At 45.1% G+C, this 18,251-nt stretch overlaps 1 protein-coding gene across 4 annotated transcripts in view; it reads left to right on the forward strand.

Moving 5' to 3' along the window:
* The first annotated feature begins 9,241 nt into the window (after positions 1 to 9,241).
* Positions 9,242 to 18,251, forward strand: part of ppp2r5ca (protein phosphatase 2, regulatory subunit B', gamma a) — a 71,123-nt gene continuing 62,113 nt past the window's right edge. For all 4 annotated transcript variants that reach the window (XM_083632629.1, XM_083632626.1, XM_083632628.1 and 1 more), the window contains exon 1: positions 9,242 to 9,766. In XM_083632629.1, the coding sequence (XP_083488755.1) occupies positions 9,673 to 9,766 (94 nt within the window). In that variant the 5' untranslated portion in view covers positions 9,242 to 9,672. The remainder of the gene's footprint in view (positions 9,767 to 18,251) is intronic.

Raw genomic sequence — 18,251 nt, forward strand, 5'->3', positions numbered from 1 at the left:
CTCTCTCTCTCTCTCTCTCTCTCTCTAGTGTAGTGTCAGTGTGTCACATCACATCCACAATGTAGCCTTGAGAGGGAGAAGGAGTATCATTGTCATTTGAATGATTTTAATGAGATAATTGAACTTTTTTTCATATCAAATAAATTATTAATTAAAGTAGATTGGAGTTTGGAGTTGGAGTAGTAGTTTGGAGTAGTTGGAGGGGATCTTTTAAAGGGACAGCTCACCCTAAAATCCAAAATACATGTATTCCCTCTCACCTGTAGTGCTATTTATGCATCTATATCGTTTTGTGTTAGTTGCCTGGGTTTTGGAGATATCGTTAGTTTCTGCCTTCTCTCCAATACAATGGAACTGGATGGCACTCGGCTTGTGGTGCTCAAAGTGCCAAAGAAATACATTTGAAAAACTCAACAGCATTGTCTCTTTCCAGAAATCATGACCCCGTTACTCAAGATAATCCACAGACTTTGTTGCGAGCAGTTTCATGTAGGAACTATTTTCTTTTGCAGTCTCATGTAGGAACTATAGCTAGCAGCTAGCGGGCGTAGTTCGGTCAAAAGAAAATAGTTCCTCCATGAAACTGCTCGCAACAAAGTCTGTGCATTATTTTGAGTAACCGGGTCATGATTTCTGGAAGGAGACAATCCTGTTGAGTTTTTCAAATGTATTTTGTTGGTGCTTCGAGCACTACAAGCCGAGTGCCATCCAGTTCCATTGTATTGGAGAGAAGGCAGACATCTCTGCGGCTGATATCTCCAAAACTCAGGCAACTATCCCAAAACGATATAGATGGATAAATAGCAGTACAGGTGAGAGGGAAAATATGTAATTTGGATTTTAGGGTGAGCTGTCCCTTTAAGTTTAATAATCTTCAAATTATATTATTACGTGACTTTCAGTTAGCTTTGCACAGAAACAGCCAGTATAAATACTTTTTTACCTTGATGCTTTTGAGTACATTTCAGAGCCTGTACTTTTTTTTTTACTTTTACTTGAGTAAATAAGTTGAATCAGTACTTCTACTTTTACCAGAACCTTTTTTTACACAGGTAACTGTACTTCTAAGTTCTACTGTAACTGTACTGTAAAGAATGTGTACTTTTCTCATGTCTGCCAAGTACCAACCAACCACGCAAAACATAGAAAACATGGACAACACCTGTAAACGGATTTGGGTCTTATACCGCATTCATGACAACTCGGACCGCCGTAAGTTTCAACATGGAACCTCCGCCTCGGACATATAGAGAGTCAAAGTGAAACGTCACTTCCTGCTTTCTCCCTGTACCAGCGCTGCGAAAAAATATGAATGGCTTTGGACGGAGAATAAGGTTACTTTTTTGATCCTGTTTGAATTGTGCCACGGGTGCCAACCGACCGTTCAATTCACTTTTTACAGGTCGGAACCCATTTTTTCCCGGCGGTCCGAGTTGTCATGAACACGGGATTACCTACAGTACAAGAGGCGGGTCAAACTTTATTCATACAGTGCATTTCATACAGAAGGCAAATACAATGTGCTTCACATAAAACAGGAAAAAAATAGATAAAATGACATGAAAAACAAAAGGACGAAAGATATTGAGCAGTCACTCTCACACTGGTCACACCTCTGGTCAGCCAGTAGAACTTCTCTGAGAGTGACTCCCTCAAATCTTCCTCTCAAATGGAAATCAATTGAGATGAGATCTTGGTCAAAGGATTCTTCGAAGGAGCCTAGAGTCTTTCCAGTGGTCTTACCCTCCACCCTATTCACCTTATGTTCCAACGCAGGGGTCAGCCAATCACTTCCTGTTGTGTTTTACACTTCGTGTGAAAGTACAGTACTTGTGCTCATTGTGTTAACTGTGGCCAACACTGCTGGGGGGCTTTAAGGTGTGTGCAGACCCCTAAGAGCAGCCAATGAGTCAGACTAGTAGGGGGCCCTTTACACGAGGACAGTTTCTGGAAGAAACGACACAATAGCGTTTCCTTCACACCTTTTCCTTCACACCTTCTCCCTGTTTACATGAGCGCTGTTGAATTTTTAAAACGCCGTAATGTACATGCCAGGTCGCTAGGTGGCAGTGTGATCACCTTATTCTTTGCCCATACAAGGACGCTTCTGCATGACGTCATTTCGTAATCGTCTTTCCGGTTTTAAACACGGAAGTAGAGTACGCCTACCGCAGTCATTTAGACTTGCCAAAAAGCTGTTTTCAACCTAAAAAAAACCCAAACTGTTTTAAAGTTTTAACATTTGTCGGGTGCGAACATAACATATATGTGACCGGGATAATCAGAATAACGCCTATTGGAAATCTTTAACGAGCAGCGAGGACCGGGAGCGCTGACTGTGCTGACACCGGCCGGACTAGCTATCTGTCAAACCCTACTGGCAGTGAGAAAACACTGTCGACTTGCTTTTGTAACTAACGTTAAATGCCGACCGGGTACAGCCATCGGCCCCTCGCAGCAGTAACGTTATGAACATGTAACTGAAGTTGGCCGCAGTGTAGCTTAATTCTGAATGTTGAATGTAATCGCGTGTGTCGCGTGTGCAGGCACGTCAGAGTTCCTGAAATGAGCCGTGTCAAAGCGATTACATGGAGCGCTCAGCGGGGAGCGTCACCAAGAATTGCCCTCTGGAGGGTGGTTTCAAAATGTGTGGCTTCCTAAGCGCGAATTCGCCGTCGCCGTCTAAAAGGCAGGCACTAACGATAAAATAAGGAAACCATAGGAAACCGTCCTCGTCTAAAGTGCCCCGAAGTTTGAGCAGGTAAAACAGACGGCCTTTTGAACAGGATGTCGTAACCAGTGTTGGGGGTAACTCATTACAAAAGTAACATATTACATGTAATATATTACTTTTAGCAGTAACTCAGTAATATAACTTATTACTTATAGGATTTCAGTAATATTATACCAGTTACTTTCTCAAGTAACTCAAGTTACAAATTGAGTTACATTTTATTAAATCAAAGCACATATTTAAAAAAGATACAATCATTTGCTAATCAAACTGTGTGTTTTTATGCAAATAACCACTATAGATGACAATAACAAAGGAAAATAATAACATTTAGAATTTTGGATTGTTTACACTGACTTCAAGGCGGTTGAAATTATTTTTCGGGATGGTTCCGGGGCAGCGATGTCATTCGGCTGCTGCTATCGTTTTGGTAAAAGTAATGCAAAAGTACTGTAATAAGTAACAAGTTACTCTACACAGAAAGTAATATTGTAAAGTAACTTATTACTTTCAAATGAAAGTAACTAGTAATATGTAGTATATTACATTTTGAAAGTAACTTTCCCAACACTGGTCGTAACACAACTTGGTCCAGTGGGCGGGGCTACGTAAGACTCCACCGCTCCAGTAGGACTTGTAAATGTCCCTTTAGAACGACACACAGATCATCTAAAACAGTTCCAATTGTATACTCAGAGAAATCCTTCAATTCTTCTCAATATAGGTTTGAGTAGTGGAGCTAATAGGACCGTGTGTGTGTGGTAATCTGGCACTCGTCTTGTTGCCAGTGGTGGCATTGGACTGGGCTCTATGGCACACTGGACGCCAATGCAGTGACCTGAGAGCTGGTGTCATGTGTTCTGTTTGCTCTGGCAGCAGCAATCTGCATGAGCCTGAACCAGTACGTAACCACCCCACACAGACCGCAGAACAGCCTAAGACCCCATTATAGGCTGAGCTTATCTTGGTATGTTGGTTCAAGTTGAGATCAGAATCCACAATAAGATGAAGAGATTCCTAGTCTGGTCTCCACTGTTGAGAGACAGGGGTCAGAAATATTTACCTCTGTTTTGTCTAAAACTACCCATTTTTAGAAGAAGCGCTCCACTCTCAAAATGCCCCTTCAATTGCTCTCTCTCTCTCTCTCTCTCTCTCTCTCTCTGTGTGTGTGTGTGTGTGTGTGTGTGTGTGAGAGAAAGACACACACACACACACACACACACACACAGAGAGTCAATTTTGTCATCAGCAGGTGCTGAATGTTACAACTTTGTGACACGTTTGGCTCAATATCGGCCTCTCCAAACAAAAAGAACAGTGACTACATGCGCATATTGGCGAGCTGCCAGCGTGGACAACATGTTAGATTCTCAGCAGTGACGTCTGCATGTCTGACGAAGGCCAGCATACAGTATGCTTAGTGAAACATTTAGTGATGAGCTTGTGTTACCGCCAGCTCTCACTGCAGCCTGTGCTGCCATCTTCTGGCTGAAAAATGCTAGTGCCAGAGCCAGTGGGATATCGAAGCGAGACGCCCCCCAAACCATCTTCGAGTCACGTTCCTGTGTTTGTGTCGCGCGGGTGTTGCCCCGTGGGGGTGTTCGCGGCCACGCCCACTTAGGAGACTTGCGGCGGGTCCCGAGTCTATTGGAGTCAATGGGAGGAGCCAACGTGATCTCAGATTAGGAGTGACAGATTCATCGTATCGTCATCAAAGTCAATATTTGGCCCATTCTCCGAAGCCACATATCTTCTGAATATTCTGACAATAAAATGACTTTTTTCAGACAGACAGATCAGGAGGAATTTCACTTTGTTCATGACCTGTCTCTGTCTCAGCAACACACTCTCGCGGGATTTGGCAACAGGAACTCGTTATGTTATCAGGGATGTGAAGTTCTGTGGTTGTAGTTTTTTCTTTCTTTGTTGTATGGAATATCTTAGTTACAACTTTTATTATTGAGCGAACAAGCCGCTTTGTGTTGATGTGTGTGGTTTGTGTGGAGTTTGGGAACTCACAATCTCTAGTTCAGGTTAAGCTTGCTATAGGTCAGCATCACCAGGCACAGTCCTCTCACAACACTTCAGGGGAGAGGTGAGTGACCATTCTCCTTGACTTACTTAGAACTTATTATGATATGATTATGATTAGACTTTTTATTTGAATAAAGCTACTTCTTAGACTAACTCTAGCCGGGAGAATTTGGTTTTTGAGTGAATAATGATACACATGCAGAGTCTTGTGGTTTCTGACACTCCTACCAAACCCCCGGCTCCAGCCAATAGGAAGTCCGTGTTGAGCCTTGAGAAAAGAGCGTGGAGCTTCTGTAGTGCGTCTGTGTAGTTGTCATGGCTGAGGAATGTAATGGCACCTCTTGGAGAAGACTTGGCCCCTCAGTGAGAGAAGGACTGAAGTGTGAACTGTTCACTCATCAACTTGGCCTTGATCTTCCTCTCCTCACCTATCACCTCCTCTCTCCTATCACCTCCTCTCTCCTCCCCCTCCTCTCTCCTCCCCCTCCTCTCATCTCCTCTCCTCTCCTCTCCTCTCCCCTCCTTTCCTTTCCTCTCCTCTCTCGTCTCCTCTCCCCTCTCCTCCTCTGCTCTCCCCTCCTCTCTCCTCTCCTCTCTCCTTTCCTCTCCTCTCCTCTCCCCCCTCCTCTCCTTTCCTCTCCCCTCTCCTCTCCTCTCCCCCCTCCTCTCCTTTCCTCTCCTCTGCTCTCCTCTCCCCCCTCCTCTCCTCTCCTCTCCTCTCCTCTCCTCTCCTCTCCTCTCCTCTCCTCTCCTCTCCTCTGCTCTCCTCTCCTTTCCTCTCCTCTCTCCTCTCCTCTCCTCTCCTCTCCTCTCCTCTCCTCTCCTTTCCTCTCCTCTCTCCTCTCCTTTCCTCTCCTCTGCTCTCCTCTCCCCCCTCCTCTCCTCTCCTCTCCTCTCCTCTCCTCTCCTCTCCTCTCCTCTCCTCTCCTCTCTCCTCTCTCCTCTCCTCTCCTCTCTCCTCTCCTCTCCTCTCCCCCCTCCTCTCCTTCCCTCTCCTCTCTCCTCTCCTCTCCTCTCCCCCCTCCTCTCCTCTCCTCTCCTCTCCCCCCTCCTCTCCTCTCCTCTCCTCTCTCCTCTCCTCTCCTCTCCCCCCTCCTCTCCTTTCCTCTCCTCTCTCCTCTCCTCTCCTCTCCTACGTACGTTCTGGGCGATGTGTTCTGCTGTTTACAGGTGTGTACATATTCCTCCGTTAATTATTCACAAAAATATTTAAGATGTAGTACCTAATGAAATACAATTGCTATACATCTTCAAAACAGTCCTTAAAACCAGTGATTCTCAATCTTTTTCATCTCAAGGATCGTAATTTATCACATATTTAATTGAGCATATTTGATGCACAGACATCCATTTGACCCCCGTTTGTCTCTCTGACCCAAATCGGAGAATATTCTTTATTGTTAGATATGCATTTGTCCAGAATTCCATCTCTGTTGTAGGTAGATAGAGAACACAGGGGCAGTTTACACGAAGACGGTTTCCTATGGTGACGAGGAATTATTGTATCATTAGTGCCTCCCTTTTAGACGGCGACGGCGAATTCGCGCTTAGGAAACGACACATTTTGAAACCACCCTCCAGAGTGGAATTCTTCGTTACGCTCCCCGCTGATCGCTCCATGTAATCGCTTTGACACGGCTCATTTCAGAAACTCTTGACGTGCCTGCACACGCGACACACGCGACTATGCCATAGCCGTGCGCGAGTTGGCAACCATTTTCAAAATAAAACGTCAGTATGAATGAAGTTTGGCAACATTCAGAATTAAGCTACACTGCGGCCAACTTCAGTTACATGTTCATAACGTTACTGCTGCGAGGAGTTGATGGCTGTACCCGGTCGGCATTTAACGTTAGTTACAAAAGCACGTCGACAGTGTTTTCTCACTGCCAGTAGCCTAACTACAGCAGGGTTTGACAGATAGCACACTCAGCGCTCCCGGTCCTCGCTGCTCGTTAAAGATTTCCAATAGGCGTTATTCTGATAAACTGGTCACATATATGTTACCTTCTCACCCGACAAATATTAAAACTTTAAAACAGTTTGTTTTTGTTTTTTTTGCTTGAAAACAGCTTTTTGCCAAGTCTAAATGACTGCGGAAGGCGTACTCTACTTCCGTGTGTAAAACCGGAAAGACGAAATTACGAAATGGCGTCATGCAGAAGGTAGATAGAGAACACAGGGGCAGTTTACACGAAGACGGTTTCCTATGGTGACGGGGAATTATTGTATCATTAGTGTATGGGCAAAGAATAAGGTGATCACACTGCCACCTAGCGACCTGGCATGTACATTACGGCGTTTTAAAAATGCAACAGGGCTCATGTAAACAGGGAGAAGGTGTGAAGGAAAAGGTGTGAAGGAAACGCTATTGTGTCGTTTCTTCCAGAAACTGTCCTCGTGTAAAGGGCCCCCGAAGCTATCAAGAATAATCATTCTCTAATTTGCTGTGGACCCCCTGGAAGGCCCTCAAAGACCCCAGGTTGAGAACCACTGATTGACAGTAAACCACTCTGATGCTGCAGCAGCTTCCTGCACCCGATGCCTGTGCGTGTATTTGTCTTTTCTCTCGCCAGCTTTCATTTCCTGTTTGCTGAGGACACGCGAGTCTCTCACAACAACATCACGCAGCGAATTATTTCATTATCCTGAATAGTGTTTCAGCCATAAAAGCATTATAAGATGCATTATGTGAAGTCAGGGGAAGGTGTTTTATTGTAGTTTTATTTGGCTTTGATTGAAGAATATAGACGATCATATTATCCAGGCATCTATTTAAGCATGTTTTTCAGCTTCTAGATTTCATGTAGGTCCAAGAACTTTTTTCTTCCTGTGTGTGTAGGAGTTGAACACTATACCTAAGGCAGTGGTTCTCAAATTTCTTCACATGAGGGACCCCTAAAGTGACAAAGATTAGGCCACGGACCCCCATTTGATAGGGTTTTGTCCCGCGGTCCCCCCTATGATAATAAGATTGATGCTTTTAGATGTTTTATTACAGAAAGTGTATAAAACCCATGACCAAAAATAGTCATTGTGTTACTTATGAATGGAATTACAGCGAATAAAAAAATGACCCCCCTTTTGGCTGGGAACCCCCTCAAGGACTCCCTGGGGAGTCCCCGGACCCCCATTTGAGAACCACTGGCCTAAGGGATTGACTGGGTTTGAGCAAACTGCTGATAGAATAACGGGACATTCTGGGAAAAGATTATTCCCATTCACCCAATCCTAAATTTCTAAAAATCCGAAATCCTTTTTCTCTATCCTGTAAAACCACCACCGCAAAGCGTGCGGGTTTCAGGACGAAACAGTCTCGAGCCACTATCGTCATCTTTAGAGCACAATATTCCTGGAATGCAAGTTTAACTAAACAGTTACATGTCCTCTGCATTCTACATCAAATTAAGATATTACGGGTTGTTTTATTTGGTATGTTACATACTTATTGGCCAAGTTATGTTCAATTCAGCCAGGCTACAAGGGACTGAGTGTAGGCGGCCATCTTTTCAAATCAAGTAGAATACCATTTTTGGAAATGGCGAGCTGCAACAATAAGTCACGTTAAACCGGACCTTGTACGCACAATTATGTTTTACAGTGGGGCATTCAAAAATAAGGTGGATAGCTCTCTGATCAGTATGATAGCAAGCTGTCGATTGACACGGTCTTTCACCGTATAGAGTGAAAAGTCACACTGAGGTATAAAGTCCACAGGGTTTCTCCAGGCTCTTGTCGTTGGAGAGCAGAGGGGGCCGAGTCTCGCCAGTCCTGTCCTCAGCCCCTCATGTTGTCTCCTTCTGTTCCTTATTGAAGCCAAAAGATTGGAGGCCCCTCCCTTCTGACCTTCTCCTCCACCTCCTTTAGAAAGAGAACACAACAGAGAGGACACGAGGAAACAATGAAAGACTTTGAAGATGCAGCCAAGGCTTCTCTCTCCAAGCTCAGTGTAAGTTATTTCCAGTGTTGGGGGTAACTCATTACAAAAGTAACATATTACATTGTAATATATTTATTTTAGCAGTAACTCAGTAATATAACTTATTACTTATAGGATTTCAGTAATATTATACCAGTTACTTTGTCAAGTAACTCAAGTTACAAATTGAGTTAGATTTGATTAAATCAAAGGACATGTTTAAAAAAAGATACAATCATTTCCTAATCAAACTGTGTGTGATTATGCAAATAACCACTATAGATGACAATAACAAAGGAAAAGAATAATACTTAGAATTTTGGATTGTTTACACTGACTTCATGGCGGTTGAAATAATTTTTTCGGGATGGTTCTGGGGCGGCGATGTCATTCTGCTGCTGCTGTTGTTTTGGTAAAAGTAATGCAAAAGTGGTGTAATAAGTAACGAGTTACTTTACACAGAAAGTAATATTGTGAAGTAACTTATTCCTTTCAAATGAAAGTAATATATAGTATATGTAGTATATTACATTTTTAAAGTAACTTGCCCAACACTGGTTATTTCCCCCAGCAGCCTCTTCTCCCAGGTCAGATTCTGTTTAAACTGTGGAACAGCCTGAAGTCAATCTGATCTCAGATCTGTAGCAGGGGGGGGAGGGGGCTGCCTTGAAAGAGCGTCACCAGAGCCCAGTGAGTGGGGAGGAGGAGGAGGAGGAGGAGGAGGAGCCGGACCAAAATTCCACTGCATGTCCCGCCTCCCTCTGCGCCCTCTCAGCCAATCACACGCCCCCCTCTCTCCCAGCAGCCCTTTGCCCAGAGCAGCCTGCGCTCAGCCAATCGGCGGGGCTCCTCCGCTGCTTACGTCACTGAACTAGCCTGTTCCCTCCAGCAGCAGAGAGCTTCATTTTCTCATCTGCTTTTGTGCTAAAATGGAGGCTGGCCTCTCGCCCTGAGTGAGTGGATCGCCTTCCTGGTTGAGCTTCAGATGTTGACATGCAATAACGCTGCAGACAGGATGGTTGTGGACGCACCCAATTCCAACGGGCCCTTTCAGCCGGTGGCTCTCATGCACTTCAGAGGTACGTATGGGCAGATTATTCTTCCTGTATTGTCCCAGAGAGAGAGAGAGAGAGAGAGAGAGAGAGAGAGAGAGCTGAGAGCTGCTCTGCTCCTGTTCCCCTCCACTGGTTACTCAGCATTCAGCGGCTTGGAGATAAGATCTAAGTCTTTCTTTTAGACGGGCCGCTTTGGAACCTGGAGTGCTGCTATTGTGTTTGACGGGGGAGCGAGGAGGAGCGGGTTATTCCTCAAGGCTTGTGTGCATAGCCGCAAGACAAGCGAGCTGCATAAAAAGCTGGTTTTACTGAGCTAGCTACCCTCTGTCTCTCTCTCTCTCTCTCTGTCTCTCTCTCTCTCTCTCTCTGCCCATCCCCCCGCCAGCCTTAGTGATGTCAAAGGAAGTGAGGTCATAGCCTAGGGAAGGGTTTTCTCTCCGGTTTTTCTCCCTACTTCTTCATGTGTGCGATTGTATTTGTGTGTGTGTCTCTCCTCCGTTTCGCCCTGGGATTGATGAACGTAGTAGCCCCTTGAGGGAGAACCTCGAGAGAAACCAAAATCTTTGGTGTGTTTTCTCATCCCCCCCACCCCCCCATCTCGCTCCAGTGTCACTCACTGTCCAGGGGTTGTTGTCACACACTCCACTTCATCTGGACACAAATTGGCCAGAGTGGAGAGGAGACAGCCACCCCCCCCCCCCTCGCACCTCCCCCCCCTTTTCTCCCTAGAGCCCTTTACCCCTCACTATGGGCGACATGCCACCGCTTAAAAAAAGGCCTTGAGCGAAACAACAAGACACTTCTCCTGTGTCTTCCACAGAACACAGCATGGGTTGAATGAATAAGAAGCAATCTGAATGGGTCTCGTGCTGTAAGTCAATGTGTTGCTGTCAGAATGAGCCCAGCCATCTCCTGGCAGAAGGAACAGTAATGTCTTCAGACCACACCAGCCTCTTAATGTGTGTATAGTGTGTATAGTGTATGCTGTGGTTTTTGAAAGGCCAGGCCTGTTAGCGCTGTATTCTGGCCTGTTAGCACTGTATTCTGGCCTGTTAGCACTGTATTCTGCTGCAGCCCAGTTAGATGAAGGGTTAGGGAACCCTTAATTAACCCTTATGTGTGTATAGTAGTGTATGCTGTGGTTTCTGAAAGGCCAGGCCTGTTAGCGCTGTATTCTGGCCTGTTAGCGCTGTATTCTGGCCTGTTAGCACTGTATTCTGGGCTGTTAGCACTGTATTCTGGGCTGTTAGCGCTGTATTCTGGCCTGTTAGCACTGTATTCTGGGCTGTTAGCACTGTATTCTGGGCCTGTTAGCGCTGTATTCTGGCCTGTTAGCGATGTATTCTGGCCTTAGCGCTGTATTCTGGCCTGTTAGCGCTGTATTCTGGGCTGTTAGCGCTGTATTCTGGCCTGTTAGCGATGTATTCTGGCCTGTTAGCACTGTATTCTGGCCTGTTAGCACTGTATTCTGGCCTGTTAGCGATGTATTCTGGCCTGTTAGCACTGTATTCTGGCCTGTTAGCGATGTATTCTGGCCTGTTAGCACTGTATTCTGGCCTGTTAGCACTGTATTCTGGCCTGTTAGCGCTGTATTCTGGCCTGTTAGCACTGTATTCTGGCCTGTTAGCGCTGTATTCTGGCCTGTTAGCACTGTATTCTGGCCTGTTAGCGATGTATTCTGGCCTGTTAGCACTGTATTCTGGCCTGTTAGCACTGTATTATGGCCTGTTAGCACTGTATTCTGGCCTGTTGGCGCTGTATTCTGGCCTGTTAGCGATGTATTCTGGCCTGTTAGCACTGTATTCTGGCCTGTTAGCGCTGTATTCTGGCCTGTTAGCACTGTATTCTGGCCTGTTAGCGATGTATTCTGGCCTGTTAGCACTGTATTCTGGCCTGTTAGCACTGTATTATGGCCTGTTAGCACTGTATTCTGGCCTGTTGGCGCTGTATTCTGGCCTGTTATATTCTGGCCTGTTAGCACTGTATTCTGGCCTGTTAGCACTGTATTCTGGTCTGTTAGCACTGTATTCTGGCCTGTTAGCGCTGTATTCTGACCTGTTAGCACTGTATTCTGCTGCAGCCCAGTTAGATGAAGGGTTAGGGAACCCTTAATTAACCCTTATGTGTGTATAGTAGTGTATGCTGTGGTTTCTGAAAGACCAGTCCTGTTAGCATTGTATTCTGGGCTGTTAGCACTGTATTCTGGCCTGTTATATTCTGGCCTGTTAGCACTGTATTCTGGGCTGTTAGCACTGTATTCTAGTCTGTTAGCGCTGTATTCTGGCCTGTTAGCACTGTATTCTGGCCTGTTAGCGCTGTATTCTGGCCTGTTAGCACTGTATTCTGGCCTGTTAGCACTGTATTCTGGGCTGTTAGCACTGTATTCTGGGCTGTTAGCACTGTATTCTGGCCTGTTAGCACTGTATTCTGGCCTGTTATATTCTGGCCTGTTAGCACTGTATTCTGGCCTGTTAGCACTGTATTCTGGCCTGTTAGCGAGCACTGTATTCTGGCCTGTTAGCACTGTATTCTGGCCTGTTAGCGCTGTATTCTGGCCTGTTAGCACTGTATTCTGGCCTGTTAGCGAGCACTGTTAGCACTGTATTCTGGCCTGTTAGCGCTGTATTCTGGCCTGTTATATTCTGGCCTGTTAGCACTGTATTCTGGCCTGTTAGCACTGTATTCTGGGCTGTTAGCACTGTATTCTGCTGCAGCCCAATCAGATGAAGGGTTAAGCCCAATTTATGCTTCGTCTGCCGACACTGTTGAAACGGTCGCCGACAGAAATGAGGACTTGAGTCGACACTTTCAAGTGTCTGCGAGCAGTGTCTGCTACCTGGTGAAATGTCTAGTGTCGCTGACTACGTCATAGTATCGCGCAAGTCTGATTGGCTATATAGACGGCATGCGTTTGACTTCCTTGTTTTGGTTTTCACTCGATTGAAATGAATGAACGTGTCTCCGCTATTTTTATCAGCCTGTCCTTGATCTATGACTTCGTGAAAATCACAAAGAACATTGTGCATTTCCCAGAGAGAGAGAGGAGGTGAGTTGTGTGTCGTTTATATGCGGCTGCAGTCAAGTACGTTACATCTTGCCTCCGATGTGGTTTCACTGTGCGTTCCCTCTCTTCTCTTGGCTGTCAGCATTTAATAGCGTTCGAGTGTCACGTGACCGTTGAACAGAAGCGAACGTCCTCTGAAGTATAAATGCAACACCATGAGCGACACTTTCTTTTTCGTCTGCGACCATGTGCTGAGCGACACTTTCTAATAAGTATAAATTAAGCTTTAGGGTTATAGGGTTAGGGAACCCTTAATTCACCCTTCGCTAAGTCCCACCCTAGAACGGCCACTGTCCAATCCTACGTTAGCAACCGTTGCTAGGCAGGGCGTTTCGGGCAAGCTACTAGTAGTCAGAACAGAAGCACTAGTCTGTAACTACGGGAACAATGCTGGAGTTGTGCATATATGGGACTTAGTAATAGGGAAGTAGTAATACGTTCAGAAAATATCTGTTTTATTACTCCAGCTAACGTAATCGGTTTTAACGGGTGCAAGCTAACAGCATGTTCAAGCTAAATGCCTGTTCATAGCAATGTCCAATGCAGTAAAACAGTCTGTTAGCTTGCAAGCGCTACTCTTTCACAGTCGGCATAAACTTTACCGATAACGATAACGTTAGCTGGAATAACGCAATAGACATATTTTCAGAACTTACCAGCTTGTCCAATGCCTGTGTATGCCAGGAAATGTGTTTAACGTTACAACTCCCATCAGCTAACGTTACACTGTTAGCTATTGGAGTCACTCAAGAGTCACACAAACGGACACTGGAGGTTTTATTTAGGTGTAAAGCATGAGGAGAGTTTTTACATGGATATCTCAGTGAAGTGCTTTGACTGTGGGGATATTGTTCACACAGCTCCTCTCCTCATAAGCGTGAGCTGTTGTGAGGATAAAAAAGAGAGCAGGCAGCCGGACTAACGTTAGTTACAGCCGGGCTGCGCAGTAAATGCTATGCTATGCTTCAGTTAGATTTCATCTGTTAAACCAGCATTTTGTTCCAAAAGGAATTAAATCATAATGTTAATCAAAATGCCACAGAAACATTAGCTAATCAACACAGAGCTGCAAAGATCAGTTCATCAAATAATCTCCCCCGTATGACACACAACAATATGTCTGGCTACGGATCAATCAGATGATGATGATGATGAGGCAATGATGATGATGATGAAGATATGTAAAGGAACACAACACAGCTCAAGAATTTCACACGTGTGTGTAGCCTACTTCTACATCGAGAGTGACAATAAACATCTTGTATCTTGTAGCTATCTTGCATTGGGACCGGTGAGCTTTTCCTTCAAGTTTAATGATCTCTTCATTCACAGTACTAGCCAGCAAAATGCTATTGTGAATGTACTAGCTCTTAGTAGGAGAAAGAGAGCCAGCACACAAAAATGTCCTTTCGTTGAGTTTATTCCAGCAACACCAGGTACAGCACACAGACGTTTCAGCCTAACGGCCTTCTTCAGCATTAGGCTGAAACGTCCGTGTGCTGTACCTGGTGTTGCTGGAATAAACTCAACGAAAGGACATTTTTGTGTGCTGGCTCTCTTTCTCCTACTAAGTACCTCCTGTGCCGTGCACCGAAACTTTGAAAACACCGGTGAGTGTGCTCGCTGCTGGCTTATGCCAGTTTGTTTGAACAATGTACTAGCTCTCACAAGCATATTGTACTCCTTTCTGTCTACTTCTGTCCGATATTTTGGAGCTGTTACTCCAGAAATTGGCCGTTATTTACTTGGGAATGTCTCTCACTCATATCATTGTGAACTGCTCTTTTTAGTGTGGCTTGCCTTCCATAGCAACAGTAACCAAGGGGGGGCAGGGCTTAGCGAAGGGTGAATTAACCCTTATGTGTGTATAGTAGTGTATGCTGTGGTTTCTGAAAGGCCAGTCCTGTTAGCGCTGTATTCTGGCCTGTTAGCACTGTATTCTGGCCGGTTATATTCTGGCCTGTTAGCACTGTATTCTGGCCTGTTAGCCTGTTAGCACTGTATTCTGGCCTGTTAGCGCTGTATTCTGGCCTGTTAGCGCTGTATTCTGGCCTGTTAGCACTGTATTCTGGCTGGTTATATTCTGGCCTGTTAGCACTGTATTCTGGCCTGTTAGCACTGTATTCTGGCCTGTTAGCACTGTATTCTGGCCTGTTAGCACTGTATTCTGGCCTGTTAGCGCTGTATTCTGGCCTGTTAGCACTGTATTCTGGCCTGTTAGCGCTGTATTCTGGCCTGTTAGCACTGTATTCTGGCTGGTTATATTCTGGCCTGTTAGCACTGTATTCTGGCCTGTTAGCACTGTATTCTGGCCTGTTAGCACTGTATTCTGGCCTGTTAGCACTGTATGCTGGCCTGTTAGCGCTGTATTCTGGCCTGTTAGCACTGTATTCTGGCCTGTTAGCACTGTATTCTGGCCGGTTATATTCTGGGCTGTTAGCACTGTATTCTGGCCTGTTAGCGCTGTATTCTGGCCTGTTAGCATTGTATTCTGGCCGGTTATATTCTGGCCTGTTAGCACTGTATTCTGGCCTGTTAGCACTGTATTCTGGCCTGTTAGCACTGTATTCTGGCCTGTTAGCACTGTATTCTGCTGCAGCCCAGTCAGATGAAGCCATGGGCAATTCATTGATTACATTCTTTCGGAGCCACACGGGCGACCGGCTGCATTGAATGACAACTCAGTTGGTGGACAGTCCAATTCTCCCCCTCTCTCTCTCTCTCTCTCTCTCTCTCTCTCTCTCTCTCTCTCTTCATTTGTCCCCTATCTCTCTCTCTCTCTCTCTCTCTCTTCATTTGTCCCCTATCTCTCTCTCTCTGTCTATCTCTGGCTCTGTCACCGTGTTTGTTTGAGACACCAGATATCATCTCAATAATGAGGATGGCAAAGGAGGACTAGGCTACTTCTCACCATTCTTAAGGGCCACCTTGTGGCCGTGAACGTGTCTTTTGTGATTATTACACAATACACATGTGACAGTGATGCATAGTATTACCTACTTATAATCAACACCTTGCAGAGAACACAGAGATGCTGCCGCCTACAGTGTCTGTGTGTCCTGGATGTGTTCAAGCTCCTTGCCTACAATGCAAACCGTTTTTTTTTTTTTTTTTTTTTTTGACTGAGAATAGCCAGACTTATTAAAGAGGACATGAAACATTTGATCATGTGACTCGAGTTCATTTGCATTTCACCTCAGACGAGACAGGACACTGCTTTCAAGTCTGACATGTACCTCAGACGAGACAGGACACTGCTTTCAAGTCTGACATGTACCTCAGACGAGACAGGACACTGCTTTCAAGTCTGACATGTACCTCAGACGAGACAGGACACTGCTTTCAAGTCTGACATGTACCTCAGACGAGACAGGACACTGCTTTCAAGTCTGACATGTACCTCAGACGAGACAGGACACTGCTTTCAAGTCTGACATGTACCTCAGACGAGACAGGACACTGCTTTCAAGTCTGACATGTACCTCAGACGAGACAGGACACTGCTTTCAAGTCTGACATGTACCTCAGACGAGACAGGACACTGCTTTCAAGTCTGACATGTACCTCAGACGAGACAGGACACTGCTTTCAAGTCTGACATGTACCTCAGACGAGACAGGACACTGCTTTCAAGTCTGACATGTACCTCAGACGAGACAGGACACTGCTTTCAAGTCTGACATGTACCTCAGACGAGACAGGACACTGCTTTCAAGTCTGACATGTACCTCAGACGAGACAGGACACTGCTTTCAAGTCTGACATGTACCTCAGACGAGACAGGACACTGCTTTCAAGTCTGACATGTACCTACATTTGATAGAAAGATGAACAACATTTAAGCTTTTTGCCAACCAAGGCGCTGCTTGATGATGTCACTACTGTAGGTTGACTGTACAGTAACAGTAGTAAAGATTTGGAAGGTTTTGATGAATCATAAAACAACCACAATCCAAGTCAGGAACACAACAGCATATTTATGCTGCGAGTCTGCTAGAATTTAAAATACTTAAAAGTCGAATTGAACCCGTTCGGAGCCCAAGTGGCGCGTGGGTCGGAGTCCGTTTCAGACTGAAAACATAACTTGTCTGAGATGACAGGTTGAGAGGCGGGTCATAGTAGCATGTCGGTGATTTGATTTGACAATCCTGGGGACTGGCTTTGGCATTGGCCAATCCTGGCGTGTGCTACGCCAGTGGGATCCGCCGAGTACCAGGCAGCCAGCTACTTCTGTGCGGAACGAGCAGACAGTCCGATGCATGGGTGCTGCCTGCCCGCCTGGAATCTCCGAGGGGCGACTCCTGACAACCAGGCTCTCAGGCGCGCGCCATTATCGATATTGCGGTAAATACAATATTCCTGGAATGCGCGTTTTAACGAGCCAGTTACATTTCTTTGCATTCTCACATTACCGTTTGATTTATTTAGTATGTTCCATACAATTGGCCAAGTTAGTAGTTAGTTTATGGGCTAGAAATTCTGTCAGATGACAGGCACTAGGCGCCAGAGAAAATTATCCTGAAATGTTTTTGATTGACAGCTGCCATGTCGTGATATGATTGGTTGAAATGGGGTAGAAATTTGATAGTACTAGGTGACGTCAGCAAACTGTACATTACTGTTATGAATGAAATCTTGAAAAATGAACTTTTGACGTGAAAAAGTGTGAAAAACTAAAGAAATTAGATTTTTGCGATTTTTTTTTTGGCATACGTTATTAAATAGGTGCACTGAATACGCAGGTATTTGAACTAAAATAAAAGAAAATTCATTTTTGCGTTCTGCTCAACTTTAATAGCAACATTTAACTATAGCCTGTACTCCACTGTACTGTACTGTACTCTACTGTACTGTACTGTACTGTACTGTACTGTACTGTAGAGTCAACCTAGTGATGTCATGAAACAGCAGTTGGGGGGGAAATGAATTGTTCATCTTTCTAGCAAATCTAGGTAGATTTCAGACTTGAAAGCAGTGTCCTGTCTTTTGGTCTTTCTTTTTTTTAGGTGAAATGCAAATGAACTGGTCACATGATTCAAATGTCTCGTGTCGTCTTTAAGGTTACGGTTAGTAACGTGCTCATAACATTTCATTACATTGTCCTACATAGCTAGTCATATATTTCACTAGACTTTTTACATTGATCATCATAGGCTATAGCACACGCTAAAGAGTCCTCCAAACCAATGCTAATTCATTCATTCATTCGACCCGTCTGCAGACCGAGACCGCAGTCCCCAATGTGACTCCAATTATTTATTATCTTCCATTCTTTAAGCGGGGCATGACGTTAAATCTCGCGCCTCTGTCCTCCAAGACACCACGCTCACATGCGTGCACACGCGCGCACACACACACGCACGCACACACACACGCACACACACGCACGCCTGCTTTTCCCTCGAAGGCTTCTATGAGTTACATTAATAGCAGTCACATTATGGT

The sequence above is a fragment of the Poromitra crassiceps genome, assembly GCF_964638095.1.
Source record: "Poromitra crassiceps genome assembly, chromosome: 3".
NCBI classification, from domain to species: domain Eukaryota; kingdom Metazoa; phylum Chordata; class Actinopteri; order Beryciformes; family Melamphaidae; genus Poromitra; species Poromitra crassiceps.